This window comes from Coregonus lavaretus, assembly GCF_964263955.1.
Source record: "Coregonus lavaretus genome assembly, contig: HAP1_SCAFFOLD_785, whole genome shotgun sequence".
NCBI lineage: Eukaryota > Metazoa > Chordata > Actinopteri > Salmoniformes > Salmonidae > Coregonus > Coregonus lavaretus.
Window position 1 is genome coordinate 107955 of NW_028161714.1, and position 16463 is coordinate 124417.

The 16463-nt window shown below is 44.5% G+C and overlaps 1 protein-coding gene across 1 annotated transcript in view; it reads right to left on the reverse strand.

Moving 5' to 3' along the window:
- The window catches only part of LOC311120198 (progesterone-induced-blocking factor 1-like), a 130753-nt gene that overhangs the window by 93624 nt on the left and 20666 nt on the right, over positions 1-16463 (reverse strand). The window contains exon 9 of the mRNA XM_084194815.1: positions 16136-16234. Coding sequence (XP_084050941.1) covers positions 16136-16234 — 99 coding nt within the window. The remainder of the gene's footprint in view (positions 1-16135; positions 16235-16463) is intronic.

A 16463-nucleotide genomic window follows, 5' to 3' on the forward strand; every position in this document is an offset into this window, starting at 1 on the left:
TTATCCAACGTAAAAAACACCATTTCAAATTTTGCTACATAAGACCGAATCAAGGTGGTCGTCACAATTTTGCTATTAGATTTTTAAATTTTAAGACCCCTTGAAGTATATATATATATTTTTTTATAAAATGTATTTGATTAACAATTGTATTTGTCCTTACTGCTATAAGCCCATACAAACACACTGAATAACAGATTCACTACATGGAACAGCCCCCCCCCAAAAAAAAAATAATCTAAAAGGAAGTTTGTTCTAAAATGTCTGTCCTATATCTGATGCTATTATTTTTGGCACTAAACAAACAGTCTCCGTACATTCTTCCATTCATTTGTTTAACGGGTACCGGTGGACCTTCAGACGAGTCTTGTGAGGCCTGTAGGCGTCCTAGAGCAAAACAACCGACACGTACACGCTCGTGAGTCTCACTTTTCCACAGAGGAATATCATATTCGTGTGTAGCCCAAACGGTTCGGACGCTACAGACAGAAGTTGGCAGATGGGCTGTACCGACTCCAGACGAGTCCCAAGACGCTTGTGGGGGGTCGTAGAGCAAAAACGGAGAACACTATCATGTTCTTGAGAGTCTCATCTCAGTCTAAACTGTTCGGACGCTACAGACGATTTTGTGAGAAGCCAGATTTTCGGGATGTCTCACGGTCTGACAAACACCGCTCTAGCTCTGTCACCTTTCATCGCAGAACCGGATGTGCGACATCAGGGGATGCGGTAGTTTGAGAACGGTTGAGAACGCATCCAAAAAACAACAACAACAACAACAACAACAACAACATATCTCTAGTTTAAACTGACGGATTTTGATGGGGATTTTTGTATTATGCTAGTTAGATTTACACGGGGGCGCGGACATCCACCTTAGGTGGTTAAAAAAACGTTTAATTAACCACCATTGAAAAGAGCTGCTATTTTTATTTCTCAACTAGTAATTGAAGCACACTTGCCATTCAAGTGCATATAACGGTAGGCAGGCTTCAGTGCGTCACACACCACAATGATCTGGGGGGGCAGTACGCATTTTGAAAACATATACTTAATTGTTTTACTACATACAGTATTATGAGGGCATGTTTACCTTGCTTCAAAAGTAGCCTAAATACAACCAAAAATGGCCGAATTTCTACTGTTCTATTGGTTTTCAAATCAACTTTCTTTCATTGTCCAGCAGCCAAAGAAATCTCCACTCTTTCTACATTTGTAACGGACATTTTCATTTCAGTCAACAACAAAAAAACGCTAGCATACTTTGTGCGCTTTTGACAACGGTGTTCTCTGCTAAAGGCATTATGGAACGAACGTTCACGCGTAGCCGACTGCCTTGTACGCATTGCTGTGCTTTAATGTCAAGAAATAATAGTTTCTCAACATTTTTATGCTAAACGTTCTGATCTGTTGAATCAAACTCATAAAAATAAAATAATAATAATAATATGTAGGTTGGCCTAGCGGTTGTATGAATTTGGGCTCTATCGTCACACAACTGTTCTAGAGTTTGTTTGGAATAGGCCTTTTTTCCCCCTCGAGCGGAACGACAAACTGACCAATTGAATAGGTCGACTTTTCTACTATGGGGGATAGTAGATGGATATAGGCTGGTGATTCTGCTGTTCGTTACTCGTCTCGTTGGCTGAGGACGGTTATTCTAACATCTTCAGATGCGCCGCGGAATTCGGTATGTACGCAAGTCGTCGCGTCCTCGAGTCGCATTTTCTGTTAAGATTATAATGACCATCATCTAAAAATGTTATTTCTGTCATTCTGAGCACCGCGGGTGGACGCCCTAATCAGGTTACGCACTCAATGCATATTTGGGGTCCGGTAAATTTCTCAAAATGTCCGGTAAATAGAAATGCTGGCAGTCCCGGCGCCATATTTTCCAAAAACGTAAACCCTGACACACTAACGGAACTAATGGACAGGAATTGCGTGCTAGGGGTACCGTAGCATGACCAATGCATTCTGGGAGGGCAGCTAACTACTGATCTACAAAGTCGACACCTATTCAGATCTTAGCCGACAGACACCAAACGTAAAACCAGACAGAATAAAGTCGTATCGCCTTACGTGGCCAATCTGTCATTTCAACAGCCTGACCCTATCACTTAAAGTTAAGATTATTCATCGAAAATGGCCATTGAACAGCTGGAAATCTGAACAATTACAATAAGTCTTACTTTATTAGGTCAATACAGTAAACAGTCTCCCACCGACAGACAGACAGACAGACAGACCGTAAAGAAGACAATACTGTAGCTTTGTGAAGCCAGCTGATTTCAACTGACGAACGGGGATTTCATCATCGGACTAAGGCGGCCTGAGCTGTGAGGAAAGCCCCCCCATCTCCCTCCCTCCCTCCGTCACCACGCTGTATGGACGTTGTGCCTGTCCAACCAAGCCTTTCTCGAGTGTTACTGTATCAACTGGCAATATGGGCCATTCTGTTAAACTGCCATAGAGTTCAGTAGAAGTATGTCTGTTTGTTTGTTTGTGGTAAAGTGAAATGTCAGCGTTATTATTGGCAGGTGAATCATGCAGGTCTTGGCCTGTGGTGAAGGAGAACAATCAACTTCCACTGAATAACACATTACCGTTGCTTAATCCACTGGAAATATTTCAAAATAAAAGTCCCCTGAAAAGAGACCCAGTATATAATGTGTTCTGTTAGGGGTACAGGAGGACTGGAACCACTGCCATTAGAGACCCAGTATGGTGACAGCATGTACAGAAATGTGTTGACACCATAGATATCAAACGTGTCCTTTTCTTTCCATACTTTATCCCAAAATAGCGGGACGTCGTACATAGTGTGATGGGGGGGGGGCGGATGGGCTGCTGGAGCAGCATCTGTCGTTGTTGGCCCCAGAACAAGAGCCTTCTGCCTGGGTGAATGGGAGCTGTGAGGGGGTGGCTGGGGCTGGGAGCTCCGTACACCCGGCAGAACAACAGGGGGACGGACAGCTGCTGTATAGGACCTGCAGGAATGTCTGGAGGAATGTGTGGCACGCGGCACCGGGACTGAGCTCAGTGACAGTCCTACAACCCCTCTGAGATCACTACGGCTGTGCTGGGGAGGAGGAAGAGGCTAATATAGGCCTGAGATACCGTAGCTGGGATCTAAATACTACCATTAGGATCTACAACAACCATGTAGAAATACATCTTCCATCTACACAGGGAGGAGGGGGTGGGGTCGTACACTAACAGTCAATACTGAAGTCAAATAAAACACTGGGATTTGACCCCTGACCTTTACTGTGATGTACTGTCTACTGTTTACTGGGACCCCTCACACTGACCTTTACTGTGATGTACTGTCTACTGTTTACTGTGACCCCTCACACTGACCTTTACTGTTACTGACTAGGATATTACACTGGGGAAACCATCAAACATCATCCATATATTACAGACCTCTAAAGGACTAGGATATTACACTGGGGAAACCATCAAACATCATCCATATATTACACACCTCTAAAGGACTAGGATATTACACTGGGGAAACCATCAAACATCATCCATATATTACAGACCTCTAAAGGACTAGGATATTACACTGGGGAAACCATCAAACATCATCCATATATTACAGACCTCTAAAGGACTAGGATATTACACTGGGGAAACCATCAAACATCATCCATATATTACAGGCCTCTAAAGGACTAGGATATTACACTGGGGAAACCATCAAACATCATCCATATATTACAGACCTCTAAAGGACTAGGATATTACACTGGGGAAACCATCAAACATCATCCATATATTACAGACCTCTAAAGGACTAGGATATTACACTGGGGAAACCATCAAACATCATCCATATATTACAGACCTCTAAAGGACTAGGATATTACACTGGGGAAACCATCAAACATCATCCATATATTACAGACCTCTAAATGACTAGGATATTACACTGGGGAAACCATCAAACATCATCCATATATTACAGACCTCTAAAGGACTAGGATATTACACTGGGGAAACCATCAAACATCATCCATATATTACAGACCTCTAAAGGACTAGGATATTACACTGGGGAAACCATCAAACATCATCCATATATTACAGACCTCTAAATGACTAGGATATTACACTGGGGAAACCATCAAACATCATCCATATATTACAGACCTCTAAAGGACTAGGATATTACACTGGGGAAACCATCAAACATCATCCATATATTACAGACCTCTAAAGGACTAGGATATTACACTGGGGAAACCATCAAACATCATCCATATATTACAGACCTCTAAAGGACTAGGATATTACACTGGGGAAACCATCAAACATCATCCATATATTACAGACCTCTAAAGGACTAGGATATTACACTGGGGAAACCATCAAACATCATCCATATATTACAGACCTCTAAAGGACTAGGATATTACACTGGGGAAACCATCAAACATCATCCATATATTACAGACCTCTAAAGGACTAGGATATTACACTGGGGAAACCATCAAACATCATCCATATATTACAGACCTCTAAAGGACGAGGATATTACACTGGGGAAACCATCAAACATCATCCATATATTACAGACCTCTAAAGGACTAGGATATTACACTGGGGAAACCATCAAACATCATCCATATATTACAGACCTCTAAAGGACTAGGATATTACACTGGGGAAACCATCAAACATCATCCATATATTACAGACCTCTAAAGGACGAGGATATTACACTGGGGAAACCATCAAACATCATCCATATATTACAGACCTCTAAAGGACGAGGATATTACACTGGGGAAACCATCAAACATCATCCATATATTACAGACCTCTCTAAAGGACTAGGATATTACACTGGGGAAACCATCAAACATCATCCATATATTACAGACCTCTAAAGGACTAGGATATTACACTGGGGAAACCATCAAACATCATCCATATATTACAGACCTCTAAAGGACTAGGATATTACACTGGGGAAACCATCAAACATCATCCATATATTACAGACCTCTAAAGGACTAGGATATTACACTGGGGAAACCATCAAACATCATCCATATATTACAGACCTCTAAAGGACTAGGATATTACACTGGGGAAACCATCAAACATCATCCATATATTACAGACCTCTAAAGGACTAGGATATTACACTGGGGAAACCATCAAACATCATCCATATATTACAGGCCTCTAAAGGACTAGGATATTACACTGGGGAAACCATCAAACATCATCCATATATTACAGACCTCTAAAGGACTAGGATATTACACTGGGGAAACCATCAAACATCATCCATATATTACAGACCTCTAAAAGACTAGGATATTACACTGGGGAAACCATCAAACATCATCCATATATTACAGACCTCTAAAGGACTAGGATATTACACTGGGGAAACCATCAAACATCATCCATATATTACAGACCTCTCTAAAGGACTAGGATATTACACTGGGGAAACCATCAAACATCATCCATATATTACAGACCTCTAAAGGACTAGGATATTACACTGGGGAAACCCTCAAACATCATCCATATATTACAGACCTCTAAAGGACTAGGATATTACACTGGGGAAACCATCAAACATCATCCATATATTACAGACCTCTAAAGGACTAGGATATTACACTGGGGAAACCATCAAACATCATCCATATATTACAGACCTCTAAAGGACTAGGATATTACACTGGGGAAACCATCAAACATCATCCATATATTACAGACCTCTAAAGGACGAGGATATTACACTGGGGAAACCGTCAAACATCATCCATATATTGCACGCCTCTAAAGGACTAGGATATTACACTGGGGAAACCATCAAACATCATCCATATATTACAGACCTCTAAAGGACTAGGATATTACACTGGGGAAACCATCAAACATCATCCATATATTACAGACCTCTAAAGGACTAGGATATTACACTGGGGAAACCATCAAACATCATCCATATATTGCACGCCTGACCATCTCAAAGATAACATGACAGCTTAAAGTAAAAACAAACAACTAAGAACACTATGAGCCTACAACCCAAAGACGTTGCTGATGAACATTACTGGTGTGAAACTACGACCGCGTCAATCCTAAAACGCTATTCACCTTCGAGCTGTAGCCCAAACGTCTGTTCACATGCAAAGCTGTGACGCCAGTTGACCCCTGAGTGAATGTACTTCTACATGAACACCCTTTAATTAAACATCGTTTACCATGATTACATGTCATTGCCAGTCAGTCATAGACGTCGTCTCAGTGGAATCCGGTCAGACCAGTCGTCATGTACAGAACGCTATATCTTTGAAGTGGAACCGAGGTGTCTTCAGGAAGGAACACACATCCATTAACAAGGTATCATAAAAGTAGCTATAGTAACTTATACTACACTGAACAAAAATATAAAACGCAACATGTAAAGTGTTGGTACAATGTTTCATGAGCTGAAGGAACCAGTTTGTCCTGTTCAATAATAATACTGACATGCACTCACTGACTGTAAGTCGGCAGGTAGCTTAGTGGTTAAGAGCGTTGTGCCAGTAACCGAAAGGTCGCTTGTTCTAATCCCCAAGCCTACTAGGTGAAAAATCTGTCGATGTGCCCTTGAGCAAAGCACTTAACCCTAATTGCTCCTGTAAGTCGCTCTGGATAAGAGCGTCTGCTAAATGACTAAAATGTAAAATGTAAACGTAAGCTGAAATAAAAGATCCCAGAAATGTTCCATACACACAAAAAGCTTATTTCTCAGAAATGTTGTGCACAAATTTGTTTGCATCCCTGTTAGTGAAGCATTTCTCCTTTGCCAAGATAATCCATCCACCTGACAGGTGTGGCATATCAAGAAGCTGATTAAACAGCATGATCATTACACAGGTGCACCTTGTGCTGGGGACAATAAAAGCCCACTCTAAAATGTGCAGTTTTGTAGCGTGCAATTAGCATGCTGACTGCAGAAATGTTTACCAGAGCTGTTGTATGTTAATTTCTCTACCATAAGCCGCCTCCAACATAGTTTTAGAGAATTTGGCAGTACGTCCAACCGGCCTCACAACCGTAGACCACGTGTATGGAGTCGTGTGGGCGAGCAGTTTGCTGATGTCAACCTTGTGAACAGAGTGCCCCATGGTGGCGGTGGGGTTATGGTATGGGCAGGCATAAGCTACGGACAACGAACACAATTGCATTTTATCGATGGCAATTTGAATGCACAGAGATACCGTGACGAGATCCTGAGGCCCCATGGTCGTGCCATTCATCCACCACCATCACCTCATGTTTCAGCATGATAATCCTCGGCCCCATGTCGCAAGTATCTGTAAACAAATTACTGAATGCTGAAAATATCCCAGTTCTTCCATGGCCTGCACGGAGCATGTTTGGGATGCTCTGGATCAAAGTTTAGGCCAGCGTGTTCCAGTTCCCGCCAATAACCAGCAACTTGGCACGGCCATTGAAGAGGAGTGGGGCAACATTCCAGTCAACAGCCTGATCAACTCATATGTGAAGGAGATGTGTCGCGCTGTATGAGCAAATGGTGGCCACACCTGATACTAACTGGTTATCTGATCCATTCCCCAACGTATCTGGAACCAGCAGATGCACATCTCTATTCCCAATCACGTGAAATCCATAGATTTAGGGACTTAATGAATTTATTAAAATGGACTGATTTTCTTAAATGAACTGTAACTCAGTAAAATGTTTGAAATTGTTGCGTTTATATTTGTGTTCGGTCTATTTAAACCAGGGCCTGTATGTATGAAGGGTTTCAGCATAGGAGTGTTGACCTAGGATCAGGTCCCACCCCTGTCCATATCAATGCATTAACAGGAGTCTGAAAGGCAAAACTAACGATTGGACCCAAAGCCTTATAGAAACAGTCTCACTGTTCTAGTAGCTGGTAGTATCTGGCCTGTCTCTCTCTCTCTCTTACTGTTCTAGTAGCTGGTAGTATCTGGCCTGTCTCTCTCTCTCTCTTACTGTTCTAGTAGCTGGTAGTATCTGGCCTGTCTCTCTCTCTCTTACTGTTCTAGTAGCTGGTAGTATCTGGCCTGTCTCTCTCTCTCTCTCTCTTACTGTTCTAGTAGCTGGTAGTATCTGGCCTGTCTCTCTCTCTCTTACTGTTCTAGTAGCTGGTAGTATCTGGCCTGTCTCTCTCTCTCTTACTGTTCTAGTAGCTGGTAGTATCTGGCCTGTCTCTCTCTCTCTTACTGTTCTAGTAGCTGGTAGTATCTGGCCTGTCTCTCTCTCTCTCTTACTGTTCTAGTAGCTGGTAGTATCTGGCCTGTCTCTCTCTCTCTCTTACTGTTCTAGTAGCTGGTAGTATCTGGCCTGTCTCTCTCTCTCTTACTGTTCTAGTAGCTGGTAGTATCTGGCCTGTCTCTCTCTCTCTCTTACTGTTCTAGTAGCTGGTAGTATCTGGCCTGTCTCTCTCTCTCTTACTGTTCTAGTAGCTGGTAGTATCTGGCCTGTCTCTCTCTCTCTCTTACTGTTCTAGTAGCTGGTAGTATCTGGCCTGTCTCTCTCTCTCTTACTGTTCTAGTAGCTGGTAGTATCTGGCCTGTCTCTCTCTCTCTCTTACTGTTCTAGTAGCTGGTAGTATCTGGCCTGTCTCTCTCTCTCTTACTGTTCTAGTAGCTGGTAGTATCTGGCCTGTCTCTCTCTCTCTTACTGTTCTAGTAGCTGGTAGTATCTGGCCTGTCTCTCTCTCTCTTACTGTTCTAGTAGCTGGTAGTATCTGGCCTGTCTCTCTCTCTCTTACTGTTCTAGTAGCTGGTAGTATCTGGCCTGTCTCTCTCTCTCTCTTACTGTTCTAGTAGCTGGTAGTATCTGGCCTGTCTCTCTCTCTCTTACTGTTCTAGTAGCTGGTAGTATCTGGCCTGTCTCTCTCTCTCTCTTACTGTTCTAGTAGCTGGTAGTATCTGGCCTGTCTCTCTCTCTCTCTTACTGTTCTAGTAGCTGGTAGTATCTGGCCTGTCTCTCTCTCTCTTACTGTTCTAGTAGCTGGTAGTATCTGGCCTGTCTCTCTCTCTCTCTTACTGTTCTAGTAGCTGGTAGTATCTGGCCTGTCTCTCTCTCTCTTACTGTTCTAGTAGCTGGTAGTATCTGGCCTGTCTCTCTCTCTCTTACTGTTCTAGTAGCTGGTAGTATCTGGCCTGTCTCTCTCTCTCTTACTGTTCTAGTAGCTGGTAGTATCTGGCCTGTCTCTCTCTCTCTTACTGTTCTAGTAGCTGGTAGTATCTGGCCTGTCTCTCTCTCTCTCTTACTGTTCTAGTAGCTGGTAGTATCTGGCCTGTCTCTCTCTCTCTTACTGTTCTAGTAGCTGGTAGTATCTGGCCTGTCTCTCTCTCTCTCTTACTGTTCTAGTAGCTGGTAGTATCTGGCCTGTCTCTCTCTCTCTTACTGTTCTAGTAGCTGGTCGTATCTGGCCTGTCTCTCTCTCTCTCTTACTGTTCTAGTAGCTGGTAGTAACTGGCCTGTCTCTCTCTCTCTTACTGTTCTAGTAGCTGGTAGTATCTGGCCTGTCTCTCTCTCCCTCTTACTGTTCTAGTAGCTGGTAGTATCTGGCCTGTCTCTCTCTCTCTCTTACTGTTCTAGTAGCTGGTAGTATCTGGCCTGTCTCTCTCTCTCTTACTGTTCTAGTAGCTGGTAGTATCTGGCCTGTCTCTCTCTCTCTCTCTTACTGTTCTAGTAGCTGGTAGTATCTGGCCTGTCTCTCTCTCTCTCTTACTGTTCTAGTAGCTGGTAGTATCTGGCCTGTCTCTCTCTCTCTCTTACTGTTCTAGTAGCTGGTAGTATCTGGCCTGTCTCTCTCTCTCTTACTGTTCTAGTAGCTGGTAGTATCTGGCCTGTCTCTCTCTCTCTCTTACTGTTCTAGTAGCTGGTAGTATCTGGCCTGTCTCTCTCTCTCTTACTGTTCTAGTAGCTGGTAGTATCTGGCCTGTCTCTCTCTCTCTCTCTTACTGTTCTAGTAGCTGGTAGTATCTGGCCTGTCTCTCTCTCTCTTACTGTTCTAGTAGCTGGTAGTATCTGGCCTGTCTCTCTCTCTCTCTTACTGTTCTAGTAGCTGGTAGTACTAGAACACTGAGTACTGAGTGTACTGAGTGGCGCAGTGGTCTAAGGCACTGCATCGCAGTGCTAACTGTGCCACTAGAGATCCTGGTTCGAATCCAGGCTCTGTCGCAGCCGGCCGCGACCGGGAGACTCATGGGCGGCGCACAATTGGCCCAGCGTCGTCCAGGGTAGGGGAGGGAATGGCCGGCAGGGATGTAGCTCAGTTGATAGAGCATGGCGTTTGCAACGGCAGGGTTGTGGGTTTGATTCCCACGGAGGGGGGCAGTATAAAAAAAATATATATATATATATATATGTATTCACTAACTGTAAGTCGCTCTGGATAAGAGCGTCTGCTAAATGACGTAAATGTAAATGTAAATGTAGTATCTGGCCTGTCTCTCTCTCTCTCTTACTGTTCTAGTAGCTGGTAGTATCTGGCCTGTCTCTCTCTCTCTCTCTTACTGTTCTAGTAGCTGGTAGTATCTGGCCTGTCTCTCTCTCTCTTACTGTTCTAGTAGCTGGTAGTATCTGGCCTGTCTCTCTCTCTCTTACTGTTCTAGTAGCTGGTAGTATCTGGCCTGTCTCTCTCTCTCTCTTACTGTTCTAGTAGCTGGTAGTATCTGGCCTGTCTCTCTCTCTCTCTCTTACTGTTCTAGTAGCTGGTAGTATCTGGCCTGTCTCTCTCTCTCTTACTGTTCTAGTAGCTGGTAGTATCTGGCCTGTCTCTCTCTCTCTCTTACTGTTCTAGTAGCTGGTAGTATCTGGCCTGTCTCTCTCTCTCTCTCTTACTGTTCTAGTAGCTGGTAGTATCTGGCCTGTCTCTCTCTCTCTTACTGTTCTAGTAGCTGGTAGTATCTGGCCTGTCTCTCTCTCTCTCTTACTGTTCTAGTAGCTGGTAGTATCTGGCCTGTCTCTCTCTCTCTCTTACTGTTCTAGTAGCTGGTAGTATCTGGCCTGTCTCTCTCTCTCTTACTGTTCTAGTAGCTGGTAGTATCTGGCCTGTCTCTCTCTCTCTCTTACTGTTCTAGTAGCTGGTAGTATCTGGCCTGTCTCTCTCTCTCTCTTACTGTTCTAGTAGCTGGTAGTATCTGGCCTGTCTCTCTCTCTCTCTTACTGTTCTAGTAGCTGGTAGTATCTGGCCTGTCTCTCTCTCTCTTACTGTTCTAGTAGCTGGTAGTATCTGGCCTGTCTCTCTCTCTCTTACTGTTCTAGTAGCTGGTAGTATCTGGCCTGTCTCTCTCTCTCTCTTACTGTTCTAGTAGCTGGTAGTATCTGGCCTGTCTCTCTCTCTCTCTTACTGTTCTAGTAGCTGGTAGTATCTGGCCTGTCTCTCTCTCTCTTACTGTTCTAGTAGCTGGTAGTATCTGGCCTGTCTCTCTCTCTCTTACTGTTCTAGTAGCTGGTAGTATCTGGCCTGTCTCTCTCTCTCTCTCTTACTGTTCTAGTAGCTGGTAGTATCTGGCCTGTCTCTCTCTCTCTCTTACTGTTCTAGTAGCTGGTAGTATCTGGCCTGTCTCTCTCTCTCTTACTGTTCTAGTAGCTGGTAGTATCTGGCCTGTCTCTCTCTCTCTTACTGTTCTAGTAGCTGGTAGTATCTGGCCTGTCTCTCTCTCTCTTACTGTTCTAGTAGCTGGTAGTATCTGGCCTGTCTCTCTCTCTCTTACTGTTCTAGTAGCTGGTAGTATCTGGCCTGTCTCTCTCTCTCTCTTACTGTTCTAGTAGCTGGTAGTATCTGGCCTGTCTCTCTCTCTCTTACTGTTCTAGTAGCTGGTAGTATCTGGCCTGTCTCTCTCTCTCTCTCTTACTGTTCTAGTAGCTGGTAGTATCTGGCCTGTCTCTCTCTCTTACTGTTCTAGTAGCTGGTAGTATCTGGCCTGTCTCTCTCTCTCTCTTACTGTTCTAGTAGCTGGTAGTATCTGGCCTGTCTCTCTCTCTCTCTCTTACTGTTCTAGTAGCTGGTAGTATCTGGCCTGTCTCTCTCTCTCTCTTACTGTTCTAGTAGCTGGTAGTATCTGGCCTGTCTCTCTCTCTCTTACTGTTCTAGTAGCTGGTAGTATCTGGCCTGTCTCTCTCTCTCTTACTGTTCTAGTAGCTGGTCGTATCTGGCCTGTCTCTCTCTCTCTCTTACTGTTCTAGTAGCTGGTAGTATCTGGCCTGTCTCTCTCTCTCTTACTGTTCTAGTAGCTGGTAGTATCTGGCCTGTCTCTCTCTCTTACTGTTCTAGTAGCTGGTAGTATCTGGCCTGTCTCTCTCTCTCTTACTGTTCTAGTAGCTGGTAGTATCTGGCCTGTCTCTCTCTCTCTCTCTCTTACTGTTCTAGTAGCTGGTAGTATCTGGCCTGTCTCTCTCTCTCTTACTGTTCTAGTAGCTGGTAGTATCTGGCCTGTCTCTCTCTCTCTTACTGTTCTAGTAGCTGGTCGTATCTGGCCTGTCTCTCTCTCTCTTACTGTTCTAGTAGCTGGTAGTATCTGGCCTGTCTCTCTCTCTCTTACTGTTCTAGTAGCTGGTAGTATCTGGCCTGTCTCTCTCTCTCTCTTACTGTTCTAGTAGCTGGTAGTATCTGGCCTGTCTCTCTCCCTCTTACTGTTCTAGTAGCTGGTAGTATCTGGCCTGTCTCTCTCTCTCTTACTGTTCTAGTAGCTGGTAGTATCTGGCCTCTCTCTCTCTCTCTTACTGTTCTAGTAGCTGGTAGTATCTGGCCTGTCTCTCTCTCTCTTACTGTTCTAGTAGCTGGTAGTATCTGGCCTGTCTCTCTCTCTCTCTTACTGTTCGAGTAGCTGGTAGTAACTGGCCTGTCTCTCTCTCTCTTACTGTTCTAGTAGCTGGTAGTATCTGGCCTGTCTCTCTCTCTCTCTCTTACTGTTCTAGTAGCTGGTAGTATCTGGCCTGTCTCTCTCTCTCTCACTGTTCTAGTAGCTGGTAGTATCTGGCCTGTCTCTCTCTCTCTTACTGTTCTAGTAGCTGGTAGTATCTGGCCTGTCTCTCTCTCTCTCTTACTGTTCTAGTAGCTGGTAGTATCTGGCCTGCCTCTCTCTCTCTTACTGTTCTAGTAGCTGGTAGGATCTGGCCTGTCTCTCTCTCTCTCTTACTGTTCTAGTAGCTGGTAGTATCTGGCCTGTCTCTCTCTCTCTTACTGTTCTAGTAGCTGGTAGTATCTGGCCTGTCTCTCTCTCTCTTACTGTTCTAGTAGCTGGTAGTATCTGGCCTGTCTCTCTCTCTGTCTTACTGTTCTAGTAGCTGGTAGTATCTGGCCTGTCTCTCTCTCTCTTACTGTTCTAGTAGCTGGTAGTATCTGGCCTGTCTCTCTCTCTCTTACTGTTCTAGTAGCTGGTAGTATCTGGCCTGTCTCTCTCTCTCTTACTGTTCTAGTAGCTGGTAGTATCTGGCCTGTCTCTCTCTCTCTCTCTCTTACTGTTCTAGTAGCTGGTAGTATCTGGCCTGTCTCTCTCTCTCTTACTGTTCTAGTAGCTGGTAGTATCTGGCCTGTCTCTCTCTCTCTTACTGTTCTAGTAGCTGGTAGTATCTGGCCTGTCTCTCTCTCTCTTACTGTTCTAGTAGCTGGTAGTATCTGGCCTGTCTCTCTCTCTCTTACTGTTCTAGTAGCTGGTAGTATCTGGCCTGTCTCTCTCTCTCTCTTACTGTTCTAGTAGCTGGTAGTATCTGGCCTGTCTCTCTCTCTCTTACTGTTCTAGTAGCTGGTAGTATCTGGCCTGTCTCTCTCTCTCTTACTGTTCTAGTAGCTGGTAGTATCTGGCCTGTCTCTCTCTCTCTCTTACTGTTCTAGTAGCTGGTAGTATCTGGCCTGTCTCTCTCTCTCTTACTGTTCTAGTAGCTGGTAGTATCTGGCCTGTCTCTCTCTCTCTCTTACTGTTCTAGTAGCTGGTAGTATCTGGCCTGTCTCTCTCTCTCTTACTGTTCTAGTAGCTGGTAGTATCTGGCCTGTCTCTCTCTCTCTCTTACTGTTCTAGTAGCTGGTAGTATCTGGCCTGTCTCTCTCTCTCTCTTACTGTTCTAGTAGCTGGTAGTATCTGGCCTGTCTCTCTCTCTCTCTTACTGTTCTAGTAGCTGGTAGTATCTGGCCTGTCTCTCTCTCTCTTACTGTTCTAGTAGCTGGTAGTATCTGGCCTGTCTCTCTCTCTCTTACTGTTCTAGTAGCTGGTAGTATCTGGCCTGTCTCTCTCTCTCTTACTGTTCTAGTAGCTGGTAGTATCTGGCCTGTCTCTCTCTCTCTTACTGTTCTAGTAGCTGGTAGTATCTGGCCTGTCTCTCTCTCTCTCTTACTGTTCTAGTAGCTGGTAGTATCTGGCCTGTCTCTCTCTCTCTTACTGTTCTAGTAGCTGGTAGTATCTGGCCTGTCTCTCTCTCTCTCTTACTGTTCTAGTAGCTGGTAGTATCTGGCCTGTCTCTCTCTCTCTTACTGTTCTAGTAGCTGGTAGTATCTGGCCTGTCTCTCTCTCTCTCTTACTGTTCTAGTAGCTGGTAGTATCTGGCCTGTCTCTCTCTCTCTCTTACTGTTCTAGTAGCTGGTAGTATCTGGCCTGTCTCTCTCTCTCTCTTACTGTTCTAGTAGCTGGTAGTATCTGGCCTGTCTCTCTCTCTCTCTTACTGTTCTAGTAGCTGGTAGTATCTGGCCTGTCTCTCTCTCTCTCTTACTGTTCTAGTAGCTGGTAGTATCTGGCCTGTCTCTCTCTCTCTTACTGTTCTAGTAGCTGGTAGTATCTGGCCTGTCTCTCTCTCTCTTACTGTTCTAGTAGCTGGTAGTATCTGGCCTGTCTCTCTCTCTCTTACTGTTCTAGTAGCTGGTAGTATCTGGCCTGTCTCTCTCTCTCTTACTGTTCTAGTAGCTGGTAGTATCTGGCCTGTCTCTCTCTCTCTTACTGTTCTAGTAGCTGGTAGTATCTGGCCTGTCTCTCTCTCTCTTACTGTTCTAGTAGCTGGTAGTATCTGGCCTGTCTCTCTCTCTCTTACTGTTCTAGTAGCTGGTAGTATCTGGCCTGTCTCCCTCTCTCTTACTGTTCTAGTAGCTGGTAGTATCTGGCCTGTCTCTCTCTCTCTCTTACTGTTCTAGTAGCTGGTAGTATCTGGCCTGTCTCTCTCTCTCTTACTGTTCTAGTAGCTGGTAGTATCTGGCCTGTCTCTCTCTCTCTTACTGTTCTAGTAGCTGGTAGTATCTGGCCTGTCTCTCTCTCTCTTACTGTTCTAGTAGCTGGTAGTATCTGGCCTGTCTCTCTCTCTCTCACTGTTCTAGTAGCTGGTAGTATCTGGCCTGTCTCTCTCTCTCTCTTACTGTTCTAGTAGCTGGTAGTATCTGGCCTGTCTCTCTCTCTCTTAGTGTTCTAGTAGCTGGTCGTATCTGGCCTGTCTCTCTCTCTCTCTTACTGTTCTAGTAGCTGGTAGTATCTGGCCTGTCTCTCTCTCTCTTACTGTTCTAGTAGCTGGTAGTATCTGGCCTGTCTCTCTCTCTCTTACTGTTCTAGTAGCTGGTAGTATCTGGCCTGTCTCTCTCTCTCTTACTGTTCTAGTAGCTGGTAGTATCTGGCCTGTCTCTCTCTCTCTCTTACTGTTCTAGTAGCTGGTAGTATCTGGCCTGTCTCTCTCTCTCTCTTACTGTTCTAGTAGCTGGTCGTATCTGGCCTGTCTCTCTCTTACTGTTCTAGTAGCTGGTAGTATCTGGCCTGTCTCTCTCTCTCTCTTACTGTTCTAGTAGCTGGTCGTATCTGGCCTGTCTCTCTCTTACTGTTCTAGTAGCTGGTAGTATCTGGCCTGTCTCTCTCTCTCTTACTGTTCTAGTAGCTGGTAGTATCTGGCCTGTCTCTCTCTCTCTCTTACTGTTCTAGTAGCTGGTCGTATCTGGCCTGTCTCTCTCTTACTGTTCTAGTAGCTGGTAGTATCTGGCCTGTCTCTCTCTCTCTTACTGTTCTAGTAGCTGGTAGTATCTGGCCTGTCTCTCTCTCTCTTACTGTTCTAGTAGCTGGTAGTATCTGGCCTGTCTCTCTCTCTCTCTTACTGTTCTAGTAGCTGGTAGTATCTGGCCTGTCTCTCTCTCTCTTACTGTTCTAGTAGCTGGTCGTATCTGGCCTGTGTCTCTCTCTCTGCTGTCATCGCTCTGTCCTTCTCCAGCACTGCGTTGTCACGCGTCTCACGAAGGTTCCTAGGGGACAGAAAGAAGCAGTACAGGTCAGAATTAAAACCATGCAGAATTAACAACCAATCATCTTCATGTTGACATAGGTTGTCTCTCAAATGGTACTTATGGGTCCTGGTCAAAAGTAGTGCACTACTGAATAGGGGGCAAAAAGTAGTGCACTACTACTGAATAGGGCCAGGGCACTAAATAGGGAGTAAGGTGCATTTTTAGGGGCACTCAATCATGCAATTTG